At 41.9% G+C, this 19,843-nt stretch overlaps 1 protein-coding gene across 1 annotated transcript in view; it reads right to left on the bottom strand.

Annotated features, from left to right (window-relative positions):
- The window catches only part of WLS (Wnt ligand secretion mediator), a 116,707-nt gene that overhangs the window by 62,153 nt on the left and 34,711 nt on the right, over positions 1–19,843 (bottom strand). The window contains exon 2 of the mRNA XM_002715930.6: positions 7,960–8,232. Coding sequence (XP_002715976.1) covers positions 7,960–8,232 — 273 coding nt within the window. The remainder of the gene's footprint in view (positions 1–7,959; positions 8,233–19,843) is intronic.

Here is a 19,843-nt window from a genome sequence, read left to right as displayed (position 1 = left end):
GGCCGACCAATCCCCTCCTCTGGATGAATTAATTCTGGAGTGGCTCGCTGAACCCAGGGAGACACCTTACATACATTTACCGGCTTATCCTAAAGGATACTGGAAAGAATACAGATGAGCAGCCAATGGGAAGAGCGATGCAGGGCCAGCATATATGGGAAGGGCGTGGAACTTCCTGGTCCCCTCCTAGGGCATCACTCTCTGGCACCCTCCCTAGGCAGGTATTTGAAAGCTTCCCTAACCAGTCCTTTGAGTTTTTATAGAGACTTAATTAAGCAGGCATCACTGATTGTATCCTTGTCTACTGATGAGCAACTCAACCTTCAGGCCCTCTCCCTTCCCCAGGTGTTGGGGAGCAGGGCTGAAAGCACAACCCTATAATCCACCATTGCCTTTTCAGTGACCACAGTACAAGCACTCTTCAAAAGTTCAGGCAAAATGCATATTATGGAAAAATTATGCATGGTCTAAAAATGTTTTAACTAATTTATTTTATTTGAAAGGCAGAAACCGATATCTCTCTGGCTTTCAAAGTTTTTTGCACCAAAATGAACTTATCTTTTAATTCCATTTTCCACAAACTTTTTGAAATCCCCTCTATGTATGGACATCACAAAATGGCCATGCTTTTCCTACTTATCACTGAATGACAAGCACAGGTTTTTAAAATGTTTAAAATGTAAGAAGGAAGGGCTCTGTCTAAAGACTTTTTTCAAATGTGGATTATTTTTTTGCATAATATGCATGGAATATTTTTTCACAGTACTTAGATATAATATACATATTATCTAACTGCTTTTATTATTATAAATTACCTTATAATGCCATAGTTTTCTTTCCAAAGGCATCAGCTTGATTAAATTCTGGAATTGAGTAAACAATGGCCAGCTATTATAGTGTAAATCAATGCTTTCTACTTGAGGAATTGTTACAGTCTCAAATCCTAGCTAAAACCTGTATTGTCCATAAATTAAAAGATTCAAAAAGAATAAACATTTAGCTTCAAATGCCTAAAAATCATTTAAAATATGTTCAAGACCCTTCAAAGGTAGGTGAAAATGCTGACCAGCCTTTTTCTGGAAATCTCAGCTTTAATTTCACATCCCAAACATGAAATTATATTTCTCTTTCTCTCTTTCTCTCTCTCTCTCTCTCTCTCTCTCTCTCTCTGTCTCTCTCTCTTATTTTATTTGAAAGGCAGAGAGAGAATCTTCCATCTGCTGGTTCACTTCCCAAATGCCTGCAATAACCATGGCTGAGCCAGGCTAAAGCCAGAAACCAGGAACTTTATCTGGGTTTCTCATGTGGGTAGCAGAAGGCCAAGTACACGGGCCATCATCTACATCTGCTGCCTCCCAAAGGGCACATTAGCAGGAAGCTGGATGGGAAGTAGAGGTGGGCCTAGTTCCCAGGCACTCCACTGAGACACTGAGGCCTCCCAAGCAGTAGCTTAACCCCCTGTGCCACAATGCCTGGCTCTGTTTCTTCTCTTTAGTGTGAGTCCTAAATTTCTCTAAATTAGATAACATTATTAGTCAAATCTGTGATAAACAGGAAGCCATTCACACGTAACAGGATCTTGTTTACCATGTCCCCAACCTCTTTTCTTATATCAGAAAGGAATAAAATGAGAAGATATAAAACAATTTCATGCTTTCTTAACACAAGGATCAGAAGATAATCTAGGCCCACACTGTGGCTCACTTGGCTAATCCTCCACCTGCGGCGCCAGCACACCGGGTTCTAGTCTCGGTTGGGGCGTCGGATTTTGTCCCGGTTGCTCCTCTTCCAGTCCAGCTCTCTGCTGTGGCCCAGGAGTGCAGTGGAGGATGGCCCAAGTACTTGGGCCCTGCACCCGCATGGGAGACCAGGAGAAGCACCTGGCTCCTGCCTTCAGATCAGCACAGCACGCCGGCTGTAGCGGTCATTTGGGGGGTGAACCAACGGAATGAAGACCTTTCTCTCTGTCTCTCTCTCACTGTCTAACTCTGCTTGTCAAAAGAAAATCTAAATTTGTTGTACTTAATAAATATTATTTTAAGTCAATTATATGTATGTAAATATTTACATCAATGAACAATGACATCATTCTTTAGATGATATCTTACTCAAGGTCCATAAACAAAGGTACAGAGAGTACATTTAAGAAATAAAGGTGTTCCCACAAACTCAACAGGTAACCTTTTCATTTGAATATCAGCAGCCTCTACTCACTGCTTTACTCATGTAAATTACTTGATCTGTTTTTCTTTTTAAAGATTTACTTATTTATATGAAAGGTAAAGTGATAGAGAGGCAGAAACAGAGAGAGAGAGACAAGATTTTCCATCCACTGGTTCAATCCTCAAATGCTGTTAAGAGCCAGGACAGGGCCAGGCTGGTGCCAGGACCCAGGAACTCCATCTTGGACCCTCACATGGGTGCAGGGGCTCAAGCACTCAGGCCACCTTCTGCTGCCTTCCCAGGTACATTAGCATGGAGCTGGAAGGGAAGTGGAGCGACCAGGACATGAATTGGGGCTCATATGGGATACTAGCATCACAGGTGGTGGTTGTGCCGCAACGTTGGCCCTAAGGATAATTTTTAAGATAAAAAAACTGGTACAATCTTTCTCTAGATGAAGATAAAATCCATTTTGAAGCCTGAAAACATGCTTGAGAGAGAGAAAAAAATGACATTCCTATTGCATTTACATACAGGAACGTTTTAATAAAAGTCTTGCCAACATGGACTTTTTTGTTGATGATAAATATTTACTGGAAAATACTGGAATTCATCTGTGAAGTTATTAACATGTGTGGGATTATTTCTTACTATCTGGCTTAGTAGAAATGCTCACTATTTGAGTTTAAATCATTTAATTTGCACTGCTGAATCTAAAAAGAGGTGAATATTAAGCTTCCAGCATATTTTAAATGAGCTTACAGAATACTCAAACAGTCAATCCATTTATAATAAACATAAAACTTCATTAAGAAGTGGTAAAAAAATCAATATTGCTAAAAGAATTTGAGTTATTTTACACTATTGGAAAAGTTTATTTGAGAACATCTTTGGGGTAAGCTTTTGGCCTAAGGGTTAAGACTTCACATGGGATACCCACATCCCATAGCTGAGTGCCTGGGTTCTAGTCCTGGCTCTACTCTTGATTCTGGGTTCCTGTCAATGAACACCCTGGGAGGCCATGGATGAAGGCTGGGTCCCTGCCACCCACATGGGAGACCTGGACTGAGTTCTCTCTTTTGATCTGCACTTGGCCCATCCGCAGCTACTGTGGACATTTGCGGAATGAACCCCAAGACTGGGAATGTGCTTTCACTCTCTTTCTGTCTCTGTCTCTCCACCTCCCAAATAAATTAATAAAAAATTAAAAACCAAAACACTTCAGTTATGAAATAACTCACTGAGCATATTTAACAACCTTTTTCCAAATGTTATCACATGATTTAATTTTAGAAACTTATCATAAGCTTCTAATATTTCACACAAACTCACCCGAGGCTCAGAATTATTTTACACAATGGTTCTGATGCCAAATTCTAAAAATGAATTATGGGCCAGTCACCTTCAGCAATGCAAAAGGCAGAATGGCAGGAGGATCCCATGCTTCCCTTACAATCTGAAAACTGAACAAGCTTCAAACACATACTAAAGTGTGGGACTACCCTCTAAATAATGGCCTGAGTATCAGGCTGCTTGAAGGTAGAAACATAGGACTCCTACAGTCAATTCTGAATATCTTGACCACAATGTACCCAACATAAGTAATATAAGTAGTTTGAGTATCTGTATTCTCGAATGCTGAAATGTTATTTAAATAACCACAATGTTATTTTGCTTTATGTCCCTCTTTTGGGAAAATGAAAAGTGAGAAACTTTCACCCAGTTTCCTGCACACAAAGCTGTGGATTATGTAAATGTGGACATCAGGCACAATCTGCCCACTGCAAGCTTACAATCTAGTAAGAAACCACAGAACACAATTCAGCTGTGCAGGCGGCAAGGCTGGCAATGCAGACATCGCAAAGCCAGTCATGAATAGTGTTTAAGGAATGATAAAGTCTGTCCAGGAGGGAAAGGAGAGGGAAAGAATACAGAACATAGCCCAGAAAGCTCAGGGGCATGTGAGCAGTGGGATATCTTGAGGGACGGTGGTTTTCAATGAGGAGCCCTTCATTTGTGGGAAGAAGGTCACCAAGAAAGGAAGAGGTGGGTAGGCAGGACAAGAGCAAGGGTGGGAAGGGAGAAACCTCTGGATGTGTTGGCAGAGTAGGAAATGACTCCTGTCTGAGGATGCAGAGAATACGCATGGGTCAGCAGGGAGAGAGAAGGCTAGACAGCAACTTTGGGCAGGAGTAGAGAGGACTGTCAATGCCAAGCCTTATCTATTAATCACTGAAGGTGTGCTGAGCAGAGGAAGGATAAGGATAAAGCTATACTCCTATAGACTGACCCCACGGTCCGTCTTTGTGGTGTACCAGGTAAGCTGCTGCCTGCAGCACCTGCATCCTATATGCTGCCAGTTTGATTCCCGGCTGCTTCATTTCTGACCAAGCTCCCTGCTAATACATCTGGGCAAGTAGCAGAAGAAGGCCCAAGAGTTTGGGCCCTTTCACCCATGTGGGAAACCCAGATGAAGCTCCTGGCTCCTGGCTTCAGCCTGGCTCACCTCTGCCATTGTGGCCATTTGGGGAGTGAATTAGTAGATGGAAGATCTCTCTCTCCTCTCCCTCTCTCTGCCTCTCTAACTCTGCCTTTCAAATAAATAACAATAAATAATCATTAAAAAAAGACTGAGTTGACTAATAAAGGTATAAAAATAAAAACTGGAAAAGGGCTTAATTTCTGCAGTAAGGCAGAAAGGATAGCTTACAATAGCTAAATAGAACTTTACATAAAACTAATTTATTCCTTGGGTTGATTGGACTTACTGGTTGGCTTCTAACCAATAGCACTCAGCAGAAGGGATGGGGTGTCCCTCTCAAGACTGAGTGGCCTCCCTGTTGGGAGCTCCTCATGCTCTCTCTCTGGCTCTCATCACTAGGCCTGGGAGAGGCCAGCTGCCATGCAGTGAGGCAGGTCTATGGAATACCTTTGTGGGGAGCATGGCAGCCGGCCACCACCACATGAGTGGGTTTGAAAGCTGAGCCTCTTCCCACCTTAGAAGCCTTCAAGCCTCTGATAAGACTGCAGATCAGGCCAACAGGTTGACTGCAACCTCAAGAGAGAGGCTGAACTCCCAAACCAAGCCATGCCGGATTCCTTATCCACAGAAGATAGTAAGTGTGCACTGATTTAAGATGCTAAATATTGGAGTCATTTGATACTCAACATTAATGCAGCCAGATGACAGAAGTTGTTTGAATTTTTTTATTAGACAGTAAATCTTTTCCTTTACACTCAGAGCGAAGAGGTTGGAGTCTGTCTAACAGAGATTAGACCTGAAATAAACCACAGACAACCAACTCAAGCAGTGGAACGCTATGTCCTTAACCTTTCCACGCAAACACACCTAAGTGCGGTGTTCTGCTTCTCACACCCTCCAGGCCTCCTCTTACAGTCCCCATTCTCTTCTCGAATGCATTCTTCCCAGGACCAGGAACGCTAAAACCCAATCCTTGAGGTTCGGAAAATAGTTTTCAATCATAGTTTTTATTCACACAGCAAACTCTTTGTTTCCCAGAGCTCACACATTACAGTGTACATTTTTCTGACTATAGCACATAACACATTTTTGCCCATTTGTAGGTTTAGGTGGTCTTTTTTTTCCAGGTACCCTCTCCCCTAACCTGGTAGAACCATGTCTTATACAATTGTATATCCTCAGTACCTAGTGCTTAAGACATGGTTGGGGGTTAAGACAATTTGAATGAGCAAAAGAGTAAGTGTTTTGTACAACCAGTGAGTGAATGAGCAAGTCAGACTGTTGCCCAAATCTGGACCTTCGGATTAGCCTCTAGAATTTCTGCACTAGGCAGTTTTATGATACTAAAGGAAATGCCTGTGACAAGCTATTTACAAATGAGAGACGCTTACTTTGGCTCTTACTTTTAGAGGTGCAAGTGCAAAATCAGGCAGCCCCAGTGGTGGGGCATCTACTGAGAGCGGCAGATGGCAACAGCGGAGCGTGCTGGAGGGGAGGTAAGATGGTGAACCAGGAAGCAGAGAGAAGGGCTGGGCCTGACTCAGCTTCTGTGACCAATCTTCTCATAAGAAATAACTCACGAGGGCACACTCCCAACAAGCTAAGGACCTCCACTAGGCCCACTCCCTAAACACCGTCCCTGGCTGCAGTGTTTAACCCTCTTAGTACCATTTACTTATAATTTTAGGGAAATAAACCATCTTCAGAAGTTGGGGAGCCAAATCCTGACCAAACCATAGCAATATCCTTTGACCAAGACTTTCCTTCCAGATAGAAAGCTCTGCACCTTACCCCAACCTCACCCCCAACTTCATGCCAGACTTGCCTCTCTTTAACATTTACCTGCAAAAACTGTCTGCTCATCTCTATATTCCTCCCCAACACTCAAACACCTGCCAAGCCAGTCTTCTCTTTCCCTGCTCCAAAGCCTTGTTCTTACGCTCCCCCAGCCTCAAGGGGAAAACCTGGATCGCAGCACCCAGCACACCCTACTGTCATGATTGCTTCTATGTCTCTCATCCACCTGACTCTAAGTCCCTTAACAGGTAGCATGTTCATCTGTGCCCACATGGCCAGCCGTCAGCACAGTGCCTTGCAATAGTGGACACTCAAAAACAGTTTGCATTCCATAAATTATCTTAGCATAGCCTGATGATTTGTTTAACAGATAAATTGGCCATTGAGCACATATACTGCTCCAACTTCGAAAGAGCAAAATCAATACAAGTGTGTATCAAGATTACTGCTGATACCGAAAATGCTTCAATCCACAGACAGGTCCCAGGCAGAGCTGTCTTTAACATTTTCTCCTCTTTGCCTTGAACTTCTCTGGTGTTGTCTCAGTAAAAATGTTTTCTCCCTTCTCAACCTAAGATTCTGTAGACTGTCCTGACATGTGTGCATGTCTCTACCTCTGAGAAATCACCAAATAATCTCCTTCCCACCAAATATGATAAGTCCCATACCCATGGGACTTTTGAACTACAACCAAGTAGGCCAAAAATCTCACCTGATATGGTGGGGAAATGGGTGTTGATGGGTGTCATTCCCTGTTTTCATAGGAATCTTTTTCTTTTTCTTTTTCTTTTTTTTTTGACAGGCAGAGTGGACAGTGAGAGAGAGAGAGACAGAGAGAGAAAGGTCTTCCTTTGCCGTTGGTTCACCCTCTAATGGCCACCGCGGCTGGCGCGCTGCAGCCGGCACACAGCACTGATCTGAAGGCAGGAGCCAGGTGCTTATCCTGGTTTCCCATGGGGTGCAGGGCCCAAGTACTTGGGCCATCCTCCACTGCACTCCCTGGCCACAGCAGAGAGCTGGCCTGGAAGAGGGGCAACCGGGACAGAATCCGGCGCCCCGACCGGGACTAGAACCCAGTGTGCCGGCGCCGCAAGGTGGAGGATTAGCCTAGTGAGCCGCAGCGCCGGCCAATAGGGATCTTTTTCTAAGGCAAGGATTCTACTCAAAGCCCAGGAGGAGCCCTCGCCCGGGGTGCACTCCCTCTCGTGGTAGAGAGGGGATGAAGCTTGGTGGTTAGGGCAGCTTCCTCAGTTAGAAATCCCGGTCTCCCACTCTCTCATCTTCTCATCTCTATGTACAAAGTAAAATGCTATTAAGACCCACCTCAAGGACAGGTTGGGAAGAGTAAACAGATTAATACGCTGAAGTGCTCAGAAAGTGCCTAGTTAGAAGTTGGCAGCCCATAGCCTTCTGTGATTATCATTGCCAGCACTTTTACAGTCCTCAGAGTGGGCTCCGAAAGAACCTGCCGAGGGCACTTCTCGGGTCAGCGAGGGAAGAGAGGAGAATGTACTTACTGATTTGGTTGTTCAGCTTGAAGGCAATGTCCAGCTGCAAGATGAAGAGCATGAATTGGAACCAAGGACTCATTTCCATGGCTGGGAGGGGAATGTGGACAGAAAACACAATGTCGTTGGCTTCAATTTCCCTTGGAATCGCCTCCTCGATGTCGCGGATCTTGTCGCACTGATTGGGTCCCCAAGGCATTAGCCATTTTGTCTTGTGATGGTTCTTACGGACGTCCACACATTTCACTGACATGTAGGACACCGCTGTCGTGGGCCCTGGAGCTGAAAAGAGAGAGTTTTCTGTTTTAGTAAAACCATCTACTGAAGTAATCACTCCTGTTTAACCTTCTTCCTTTTTACTTCCCTCCAGTGTAGGTACTTCCTTCTACAAAGAAAGGGGGAGCGGCGATACCTCACAATCTCCCAAATCCAGGTGAGGATCCTTCTGAGACCGCCAGGGGTCATAAAAGTATCCCCAAGCATCCCCCCATTTTGTGTTTTCCAATCAATGTGGTTCAGTGGCCTCCTCCCTCTATATCACAGTTCAGAACTCAACTGTCTCAGCAGCCTGAGGGCCGGGGGTGCTCTGGCCTTCACAGAGTACAGTGTGTGGGATCAGAAGACCTGGGTCTGAAGCCTCATTGAACAACTTGCTGCCAACGAATCTGGCCTGTCAATTAAATGGATCATCTGAGAATCAGGACGGTTGGTCTCTAAGATTCCTCTGAGCTCTAAAATTCCCCAGCATTGCTTTTGAATGAAAGAACTACAGAGACCTCACTTATGAACCTATCAGAGGGTAGAAACCCAAACACTGACTGCTACTTCTAAGGTATGATAAAATATGATTCTTATATTTCAAGACAGCAAATCAAATTTGAGATATATAATATTTTTTTAAAAATCCACCATTTAGGGGCCAGTGTTGTGGCCCAGCAGATTAAACTTCTGCTTAGGAAGCCCACACCCTATATCAGAGTGTCTAGTCCCAGTCCAGGCTGCTCTGCTTCTGATCCACCTTCCTACTAGTGTACATGGGAGGCCGCAGGTGATGGCCCAAGCACTTGAGTTTCCACCAACCACTTGGGAGACCTGGATGGAGTTCCTGGTTCTTGGCTTCAGCCTGGCCCAGCCCGGACTATTGCAGCCATTTATGGAGTAAACCAGTGTATGGAGGATTTCTCCCGTCGCCCGCCCCCGCCCCCGCCATCTCTTCCCTACCCTCTCCCTGTCACTCTGCCTTTCAAATAAATAAGCAAAAAACCCACAGTTTTTTTTATGATTGTTAAGTTCCATGAATACAATTGAAGCTTTGCAAGCTATAGAAAATTTAAGTTTAGAACAACATTTACCAAAAATCCCACTAGAAATAAACATTGTTGGAAAAGTATAAAAATACAAGCTGTCTTTTCTGAGTGTGTAATTAGGTAAAAATGTGTGCATGAATTAAATTGTATAACTTTTATATGTATACAAATATTAAACTGTTTTTACAAAATAGGGTCACTGGGACTAGTATTGTGGTATAGCGGGTAAAGCCGCCACCTGTGATGCCAGCATCCCATATAGGCACCAGTTTGTGTCCCAATTGCTCCACTTCCAATTCAGCTTCTTGCTATGGCCTGGGAAAAGCAGAAGATGGCTCAAGTGCTTGGGCCCCTGCCACCTACAGAGAGACCTGGAAGAAGCTCCTGGCTTTGGCCTGGCCCAGTGCTGGACATCGCGACCACCTGGAGATTGAACCAGTAGATGGAAGATCTTTTTTCTGTCTCTCCCTCTCTCTCTCTCTGTATCTCCATTTTCAAATAATTAAATCTTTTTTAAAAATTTAAAAATAGGGTCATATCATACATAGTTTTCCTTTTATTTTTAATTATTTTTTGAAATTTATTTATTTGAAAGCAGAGTAATAGGGAGAAAGAGAAAGAAAAAGATTTTCCATCTGCTGGTTCACTCCCCAAATGGCCCCAATAGCCGGGGTTCACTCAGGCCAAAGCCAGGAGCCCAGAGCTCCATCTGGTTCTCTGACATGGGAGGCAAAGCCATCTTCTACTGCCCCCAGGTACACTGGCAGGGAGCTGGCTCAGAAGCAGAGCAGCTGGACTTGAACTGGTGCTTCATGTGGGATGCTGGTGTTGTAGGCAGCAGCTCAGCTCACTATGCCACCCTGCTGGCCCCTATTTTTAATTTTTTAAAATTAAGGTTTTTTAAATTTATTTGAGAGACAGACATGCAGGCAGAGCTCCCAACCATTGGTTCACTCTCCAGATAGCTGCAGTGGCTGGTAATCTGAAACTCAGTAAAGGTCTCCCATGTGAGTGGCAAGGCCTCAACTACATGAGCCATCACCTACTGCCTTTAGCGTGTACATTAGCAGGGAGCTGGGATTGACAGTGGAGTCAGGACTTGAACCCAGGAACTCCAATACAGGATGCCAGTGTCCAACGTGTCAGCCCAACCTCTAGGCCAAATGCCTGCCCCAATTTATTTGCTTAAAGAAGCAGTGTACCACATGATAAATTACACCAGCTCAAGAGGCAACCTGTTTGGTGTTAATCCTGGCTCTACCATTTCCCATTTACTTTAGCGTCACCACCAATCCATACTAGGAAAGTTTTGGGCAAATTACTAAGCCTATCTGTGTATCGGTTTCATCATCTCTTAGGGTAATAATCATTAGGTACACAGAGCTCTCAGAGTCTCTGAGTCATATGAAAAGCTCTCAGAACACTGCACACACATAAAGTACAAAATTAAGATTAGTGATTATACTACACAGATCTTTTCTATATCATTAAAAAATGCTCAATTAATGGTTTCAAAATGTCAATCATATGTTACACCAAAATTTCAAGTTTGCAAAAGCTATAAGTCAGAAAAAATTCTTTGCCAAATATTTTTGTGAGCAATTTCTTCAAACTTTTCCAATCATTATCTTAAAGTATTTATGCCACATTTTAATAGAGAAGTTACATACTTTTATTTTTTTTAAAGTCCGTAGGAATGTATGCAGAACTATACAGCTTTACAGTTGCAAACTTCCTCCTCCCTCTCTTATTTCCACTCTTATTACATACTTTTATAGAATCCATCTTTTTTTATATTTTTCCCTTGTTTTTGTGCTTAGAGACTGGCCTTCTTTATCTCCAAATTCAATAAAGAGCCACTTATATTGACTTGCAGTTATTTCTATTATTTTATTTTAAAAAATATTTAAATAGTTGATCTTTCTGGAAATTGCTTTGAAGTACGAGGTGAGGTTCTAGTTCTATTTTTCCTAAATAGCTACGTTATCCTTTATTGAACAGACTCTGCTTTACTTTATGTAAACCAGCTTGTGTCACTGGAGAGTCTCCTCTTTTCCACATACTGGACTATCAATTCAAAGGCCAGTACAAAGATCTCTTTACAAACTGTAATAGTTTTCTTCATATGGGTCCTGCTAGTATAGAACAATTTGAAAGCATATTTATAAAACTCTCCTTTGAAAGTTAGTAGTGAAAGAAAACATCATAAATCATGGCTTTTGTGTGTGGTTTAAACATGTTTGAGTCTGTGTAGCTGACACTTGACATATTATGTTTATGGAGCTTCTCTGAGCAGAAATTAGCTCTTATTTAACAGAGCTCAGACAGTATCGAGGAGAACATGTGAAGCCAGGGGAGTCACTTTGGAAGAAAAATGTGTATTACCAACATTCTATCCTACTTCTCACACTCAAACCCACACTTCTTCTACCCCTAAATATCTAACTTTGGGGGAATTTTGAGTACTAAAATGTTATGTTTGTGAAAAGTAAGAGGCAATGACTATTAAAACTTCCCAGAAAACTCAGCACTGCTAAACTCTAGCCAAAAGTCTTCTGATCCATGCTGAACACGGCAACGTGGAGTCACCGCTAGGCTGTGCTAGGCAAGTTTTCCTTTGTAACTAAAAACTGTATAACTGTATCACACAGACTTTCTACACCTAATCCATCTAAAATCAGACATCTGGCTTATTATTAGAAATATGAGTCAATCAAACTTTGGTATCCTGACTCAGCTAAATGGCCCACTAACATGAGAAAGACCAAATGGCACATTTAACTGAGCGCTTTTTAATGTGGTTGGAGAAATAAACAGTGAGACAAAAGTCATGAATTCTATTTTTGGCTAACATACTCAAACTAACTATTTGCTGCAGAAAATAGTTACTGCATTTGAAAACTGCAATTCTTCCAAAATGAACCTAACCTTTTTCCATTTCTTTATTTTTTTTCCTTTTGAAAAACAAGTCTCTTACTCCTCAGACCAAAATGAAAAATAACTAGCCGAGTTCCTCAGCTAAGCTCCAAAACCACATTCCAAACTTAATAACAGAGAAGCTGAACACTTTATGGGCAGAAGGGCTGCATTTTTAATGGATGCAGTGAACACATGCCTTTGTAGCAGCCTGCATTATTTTCATTCTTTCATTAATCTAGTGTTTCTTCCTTAAACAAAAAAAAATCCCAAGAATACTAATATTTTCATAAATATGGCAATGAATTTGGACAAGTCTCAAGTGCATCTTAATCTATACCATGAGGACAAATATTTTTCTCTACTTGAATGAATTAGTCCTCTTGTCTCAAAACGTTTTTGCATCATTTAAAAACCTGAAGATAATTCAATATATTCCAATTTTTCTCATACTGTTCTGAAGGAAAAACACATTTATTGCTTGAGAAAGTAAACAGATGTCCCAATATTCAAATATGGACAGTTATATTCCCCCAATAATTATCTTTACAGCTCAGCACAACTTCCAACTCCAGCTAAAAGTGACTTTGCAGCTGTTTCTTTAGGAAACCTATCAGGCAGACTTTATAGCTAGTAGCTAGTTGCCTTCCACAGAAAGTATTTTCTTGTAGCTTAGCCAGACTTCTGACGGACTATATGGCCTACAAAACAGTGTCAATCATAGTAACAATGACAATAATAATAAAGCCTGATTTGTTTTTCAATTAAAAATAGAAGTGTGAGGGATTTTATTGTAAGAGAAAAGAGTCAAATGGAGGAAGTTAAAATTATCTGCGACCTTTGAACAAGCCACAATCAGCTAACTAACAGGTATTTTTAATGAAGGCCTTGCTTAGTCACTAATGTGGTTCTAGGGATTAATAGAGTTTGTGTGTTTAAGAAGGGGCTGGAAGGATTCAGGTCAACAAACTGAGTCATGTTTGCTCAGGTGAAAGCTAAAAATACTCACTCCTCAGTATTCCTAGGCTAGTAATGCAATATCACTCAGCTGCCACAGCACACACTATAAATGTCCCCTCCACCCATCCATAGCATACAATTTAACTGAAAGCAAGTGAGCCAAAAGCTACTTCTCTATCAATACAATTTTGTAGGCAGAACAATTTAGCCAAAAATGAATATAAGTTGTCACTGTGAATTGTTAACTTGTAGGCACTCAGGATAGCATTGAGAATATGCACATTAGTTATAAAACCGCAAACCACTCATGGATAATGTTGGCCTGTTTTGAGGTCAGTTCTCATTACAATGTCAAACTTAGGCCATTTTATTTCATTCTTTATGTATATTTCAACTTATTATTTTTAAATATATAATTTTTAATCAATATAATTGTGCATATTTATGGCATAAATTGTGATATTTCAATAGAGGTATACGATAGTTTTGATCAAATCAGGCCCCCACTGAAGTACTCAAATTGTGAAATGTGATACTAGACCACATTTAATTTCACAGTGACGGGAAATCACTGAGACCTCTGACAAACTTAAGGCTGTAGAGAACTGCAAAAATCCGGCATGAAGCCTCATTGGCAATTCGGTGGTCCTGGGCCTGGCATTGTGGCATAGCGTAGTTGCCACAAGCCCAGCATCCCACATGGTTCAAGTCCTGGCTGCTCTACTTCTGATCCAGCTCCCCGCTAATGCACCTGGGAAAACAGCAGAAGATGGCCCAACTGCTTGGGCCTCTGCACCCACGTGGGAGACCCAGAAGAAGATCCTGGCTCCTGGCTTTGCCCTGGCTCAGCCCTGGCTGTCGCAGCTATTTAGGGAGTGAACCAGTGGATGGAAGACCTCTCTGTCTCTGTAATTCTGCTTTTCAAATAAATAAAATAAACCTTGAAAAAAAAAAAAGAAAGTTAAGTGGTCCCTCATTACATATATTACCAGGGCTCAAACTACATTTACAAAATAACTCTTGAGTACCAGTCACTATATGCTAGACACTGTCAGGTACTAGAACGCACCTAACAATCATCAGTTGAGTAGAATATAAAAACAAAGGAGAAAAAGACAATAAACATCAATTATGGTGAATGCTATATTTAACCTGACATTCCCTGAGAAAAAGCAACAGTCAGATATTTGGGAGGATGGAAAAATGAATACATTTGAATGAGTCAAAAATTCCAGGCACCATTACAATGTAACCTCGAATAAAAATGTAAGTGAACAATGACTAACCCTGTACTTCTTTTGGAGAATATCCGTTGACTCCAGTCAGCTTCCTGTTATCTCATCTCAAATGGCTGTCCACTCTACAAATTACTATCTAGCCAACCACCACCATTTATCATGCTCAAAGTTGAGTCAACATCAAATCATTAGCCCCTGCTCCCTGTAATTAAAGAGTTGGACAGAGAGAGATACAAGACTTGGTTGCCTCTGAGAAAAGTTAAAATAAAACTAAAACAACATGCTGACATGACACATGGTCTCCACTGAAACCGACACAGACTATTTATTTCCTTGCTTTATCACAGGTAGCCAAGATTCCTTCAGCAATCGCCTAGGAGTATTACTAGGGGCCAGGCAGTGCGCTAACTAAAGTTAGAGACAAATGACAGTGCCAGGCTCCGACGTGACTTGCTCACAGTCTAGTGTGGGAGGCTGAGAAACTGCCAGCCAATTGAATTCTGATTGAAAAGGGTTCCAACAGAGGTTTGCGCAGGATGCTCTCGTTGTAAAAAGGGTTGGGGGTGGCTGCCTGCACGACTTAGCCTTGAAAGAGACTGGGCATCTGTTGGCCAAGAGAGGGTTGGCAAAGTAGGGAGGAGTCTACCAGATCAAAGGATATCTAAAATAATCCCATTTTGTGCAGATGCCTGTGTTTGACTACTAAACATTTTTAAAAAAATCATTTAACAGGTGCAAAAGGCAGCATCTCTCCTACCTTTGTTTCAGCCTTTCATTTTTTTTCTACCCATTAGCATTAGTTCTACTAGGGTGCATGGCTTCTGCTCCCAATAGTTTCTGCTCCACTCTAGAGAGCAAGTAAAGAGTGAATACCCACACATAACAAAGGATTTTTATTTGGGTGAATATTTTCCTTTCAGAGCCCTATCTCTGCCCTGTAGCTAGTCACTAGGCCAGACACAAGATGTGCTGGAAGAAAGGGGAATGTGAGGGTGGTCGGTGGGAATGGAGAAGCTCCACCTTCTATTCCTGCCACGGGCCCCAAGGAGCCTTTGAAGTCGCAATCATCAGGTAATAACAGCCTTCTCCTAAATTAGAAGAGGAATGTCTGCCTTGCAACAAAGATGATATTTAAAGATTAATCTGCTTTGGGCTACAAGGGGAAGGAATGTGGAGAACAGACCGGTTGAAAGGGTAATTCATGTTTACAAGCATTAATAGTCAGAACCCCATAATTTGAGAAAGTAATGACTTTAAGTAAAAATGGTCAAGAATTTCAGAAATAGCTTGGAGATTTTACTTTCATGATATCGTTTAGCTAACAAAAATGACACACTGACTGTAAAACACACAGACAATTGCTAGTAGATACTTTCTTTTTCTGTCCCCTGAGGAATGCGGACTTAATTCCTGAGGTCCAGCTAGCAATCAGCTATCATCATCTCTGCACCTGTACAAGTGTGAATGTTTGGTTTATCTAGCTATGTTTTAATCATTTCATTTTCTTTATTCTCTACCTTCTTTTTTTTTCTTTTTTCTTTTTTTTTTTTTTCCCCTAGGCTGTGTGACCTCGGCCAGCCGGGCCTTGGTCTTTCTTTTTTTTTTTTTTTTTTAAGATTTATTTATTTATTTGAAAGTCAGAATTACACACAGAGAGGAGAGGCAGACAGAGAGAGAAGTCTTCCTTCCATCCGATGGTTCACTCCCCAATTGGCCACAACAGCTGGGGCTGCGCCGATCCGAAGCCAGGAGCCAGAGTTTCTTCCGGGTCTCCCACATGGGTGCAGAGACCCAAGGACTTGGGCCATCTTCTACTGTTTTCCCAGGCCATAGCAGAGAGCTGGATCAGAAGAAGAGCAGCCGGGACTAGAACCGGCGCCCATATGGGATGCCAGCATTTCAGGCCAGGGCATTAACCTGCTGCGCCACAGCACTGGCCCCTATTCTCTACCTTATTTTATAAAAGATTTTGGGCATTGTGGCACAGCAGGTTAAGCTGCTGTCTGTAACACTGGCATCCCATATGAGCACCGGTTCTCAACCAGGCTGCTCCATTTCCAACTCACTTCCCACCTAATGCACCAAAATGGCGCAAGTACTTGAGCCTCTGCCACCCATGTGGGAGACCTGGATGGAGTTCTAGGTTCCTGGCTTTAGCCTGGCCCAGCTCTAGCCATTACAGCCATTTAGGGAGTAACCAATGGATGGAAGATCTCTCTCCCTGTCTCTCTCTCCCTCTCTCTCTCTCTCCACATAAATAAATAAATCATTTTTTTAAAAACAGGTGCATAATAGCCTTTATTAAAGAAATCATTATTGGAGCTGATTTAAAAGAATAGAATAAATGAAAGAGGGCTCTAAGAATTACTTGGCCTATGTCTATCTTCAAATACAGAGAACAAAAGCAATAGCTGGGTAATGTAAGCTCCTAAAATTTTCACCTGTTCTGTGAGGCTAAATAACTCAATATCTATCTCATCTTCTAATATAGAAAAAAACTCCACTGCCTGGCTACAAACAGTATTTCTAAAAAGCTAATTACAATATACATGCCGAAATCGGTTTTAAGCTTTGCTATCTGAACACCCATGCTTGCTTCCATGAGAAGATACATGAGATGCACTGGGCATTTAGAGTTTGCTTAGTATTTTGTGATGTCCATCAAAACGGGCAGCATGGAGAAGAAGAAAAAAGGGAACTTAAGTGTCAGAGCTGAAGGAAACTAGATGAATTTCTGTAATTTCTATAGCCATAACCGTGATTCAAAAGCCCCTGAAAATACTCACTTAACATAGGAGAATCCCAGCTAAATTTAGAAATTAGCTTTTAAATGTCTTCAATTGGTTCCCTCAGACATTCCTTGTACCTTTCTCAAGCTCAAAAGTCTTAATTCGTCCTAAAAGGAAACATGCGGAATTTTCTACAGGGCTTAAGCTGCCAGATCATATTCTCTGGTTAAGTTCTGAGGTCTTAGACAACTAGTGATTCCTTAAGCCAATCTTGCTTAGCATTGACTCAGGTCATGTGCTAAAAAGACATCTTAGTATCTGCCATAGTGTGTGTCTAAGTTTTAGAATGTCTGTTGGAATTACTACTGCAAAATTTTCAGCATAAGAAGTGCAAATACTTGTGTTAAACTGACTTAGTGCTTAGGGATTAGTTGACTCAGTCTGTTAATTCCTTTACTGAAATTGCTCTGAAGTTACAATATTCGGACACTTATTCTACCTCTGACTCTGAAGATGAAATTCTCCAATATATCAACCATCCAAATTAAATCTTGCTGGATTACTACATGAAATATTATTTCATGATTCCTTCTCAATTACCAAGGAACTGAAAGTGTTTCTGCCGAAACTAGACCTGGAAAAGTGATTTTTTGGAATTATTAGCTCTATGCCCTTGAATGTGAAATGAGGAACACCAAATAAAATGCAGTTCATTCTTGCCAGCATTTTGAGTAAGTAGTTAATTATATTAACATCTGTTCTAGGAAAGCTAAAATTTTTAATAAGGCAGAACATTCCTCTACACTAAACTACTACCACCAAAACACACAAACACATACTCCACACGGCAGAGTTGAATGCAAAGTCATTTGCACTGTACACACAGAAGTTGAGCATTTGAAAGAAGTTCCTGGGTCACTGTGGCGTAGGGGGTTAAGCTGCCACTTGGGATACTCACATCCTATACCAGTGCCAGTTCAAGTCCCGGCTGTTTTGCTTCCCATCCAGCTTCTTGCTAATGCATCCGGGAAGCAACAGATGATGCTAAAGTACTTGAGTCCCTGTCACCCATGTGGGAGACCTCGATGGAGTTTTTGGCTCCTGGCCTAGCCTCAGCTGTTGTGGGCATTTGTGGAGTGAACCAGTGGATGGAACACACCTCTCTGTCTCTCTGCCTTTCAAATCAATAAATACACCTTTAAAAGAATAAAAATAGTTTGCTACATAAACTTATGAATAAATGACATAGACCTTTTGATAGCAAAGTTTCAGAAATTATAGCAAACGTGCAAATTCATTCTGACTCAGAAAATATTGAAAGATATGGTATGTTTACATCTTAGGCAGATGAGGATTTTAAATACTTGGCCTGCAATCTCAATTGTTGCCGCCGAGCCAAAGATGTAACAGCTTTGAAGAATAGAAGAATCACTCTGCATTTGTCAGAATGTACACAGCAAACAAGCAGCGCCACTTGGCTTACATTACTTGCCTGGCTTGGATCCCATGGAATTGAGGAACATTGGAACTAGGAGGGAAAAGAATCACAGTGCTTTGGGACACTGTGCCAAATTCATACATAGTCTTCGAAATTGTGTGGTAAACATGAAATTCTTTTAGGCTCAAGACTGGGGCCGGTAGTTTTTTCCTCTTTTTATTTTGAAAAAAAATAATAAAATGTACATATAGGACCTTGCCAGAGGTTTAGCCCATAAAATCTGCCAAGGTGTGTGAATTGGAATAGCAATCTGGTATCTTACATTTTGATTAGAAAATTGGCCCTCACCCTTTGGTGGCCAGCAGCACAGAGAAGCCTGACAGTACGAATCCTAACCCCTATCCGGGAAAACTGCCCGTGAGGACTGATTCTCCATCACTCTAGAAGTATTCAAAACAGCAGAAATTAAATACATATGAAGTGAACACAAAAGACCTCCACAGAAAATGTCTCATCGGTTGACTATTATTGCCCACTGCTTGGCAAACCGGGGCCCTAGGCTGCATTTCTGACTTGGTGCCAGTGCTTCAAAAACCAGCAACCTTCCAGCCAAAAAGCTACGTAGAAGGCAGCCAAGACCACCTATGGGAAGTGAATTACTGCATCTTACAGTTTACTACCTTGGGCTATGATCTCATAAACCCAGAGCAGAGAGCACACCATCCCTTGTGTGGGAAATCTGTGAGATCAACTGGAGTAGCCCCTGAACTTGCTACAACAGAGCTGTGGATGCAAGGAAGACAACAGAGTGGACCACGGGCACTTTTTGTATGCACTCACCACTGGCATATGTTGTACTGGAATTTTAGGACTAGCAATTCCCCAAAGTAGATCTCCCAGGAGAAACTGCCAGCTGCTTTATTCTGAACTACCTATTACACTCTAGAGATGTCCAACTGCTATTATTTATAATTTGTTATCAGACATCTATAAATTAGACATTTGTCTTTCACTGATATTAGCAATTATCATGAACAAAAACTCACACATGGATAGCAAAGTACTCTTACGTAGGCAGATCACCTAATCCTCCTCTTAAATAGGTAAAGTCATAATTACCCCCATTGTCCTACCAGTGAGTGGCAGAGCTAGGACTGGAGCCCAGGTCTGACTTCATACCCAAGGCTCCTTCCAATGCCCCACATTGCCTCTCAACTGTCGCTTATTTGTTAGCTCTCACTGTTAACTGGTGCTCTCAAATGACCTGGAAGGTAAATTACAGAGCAGACCGGCCATAAGGAACAT

This window comes from Oryctolagus cuniculus, chromosome 7 (assembly GCF_051225735.1).
Source record: "Oryctolagus cuniculus isolate XC-2025 breed Fujian yellow rabbit chromosome 7, ASM5122573v1, whole genome shotgun sequence".
NCBI lineage: Eukaryota > Metazoa > Chordata > Mammalia > Lagomorpha > Leporidae > Oryctolagus > Oryctolagus cuniculus.
Note: the sequence above shows the minus strand (reverse complement) of the source record. Positions and strands in the feature narration are given on the sequence as shown.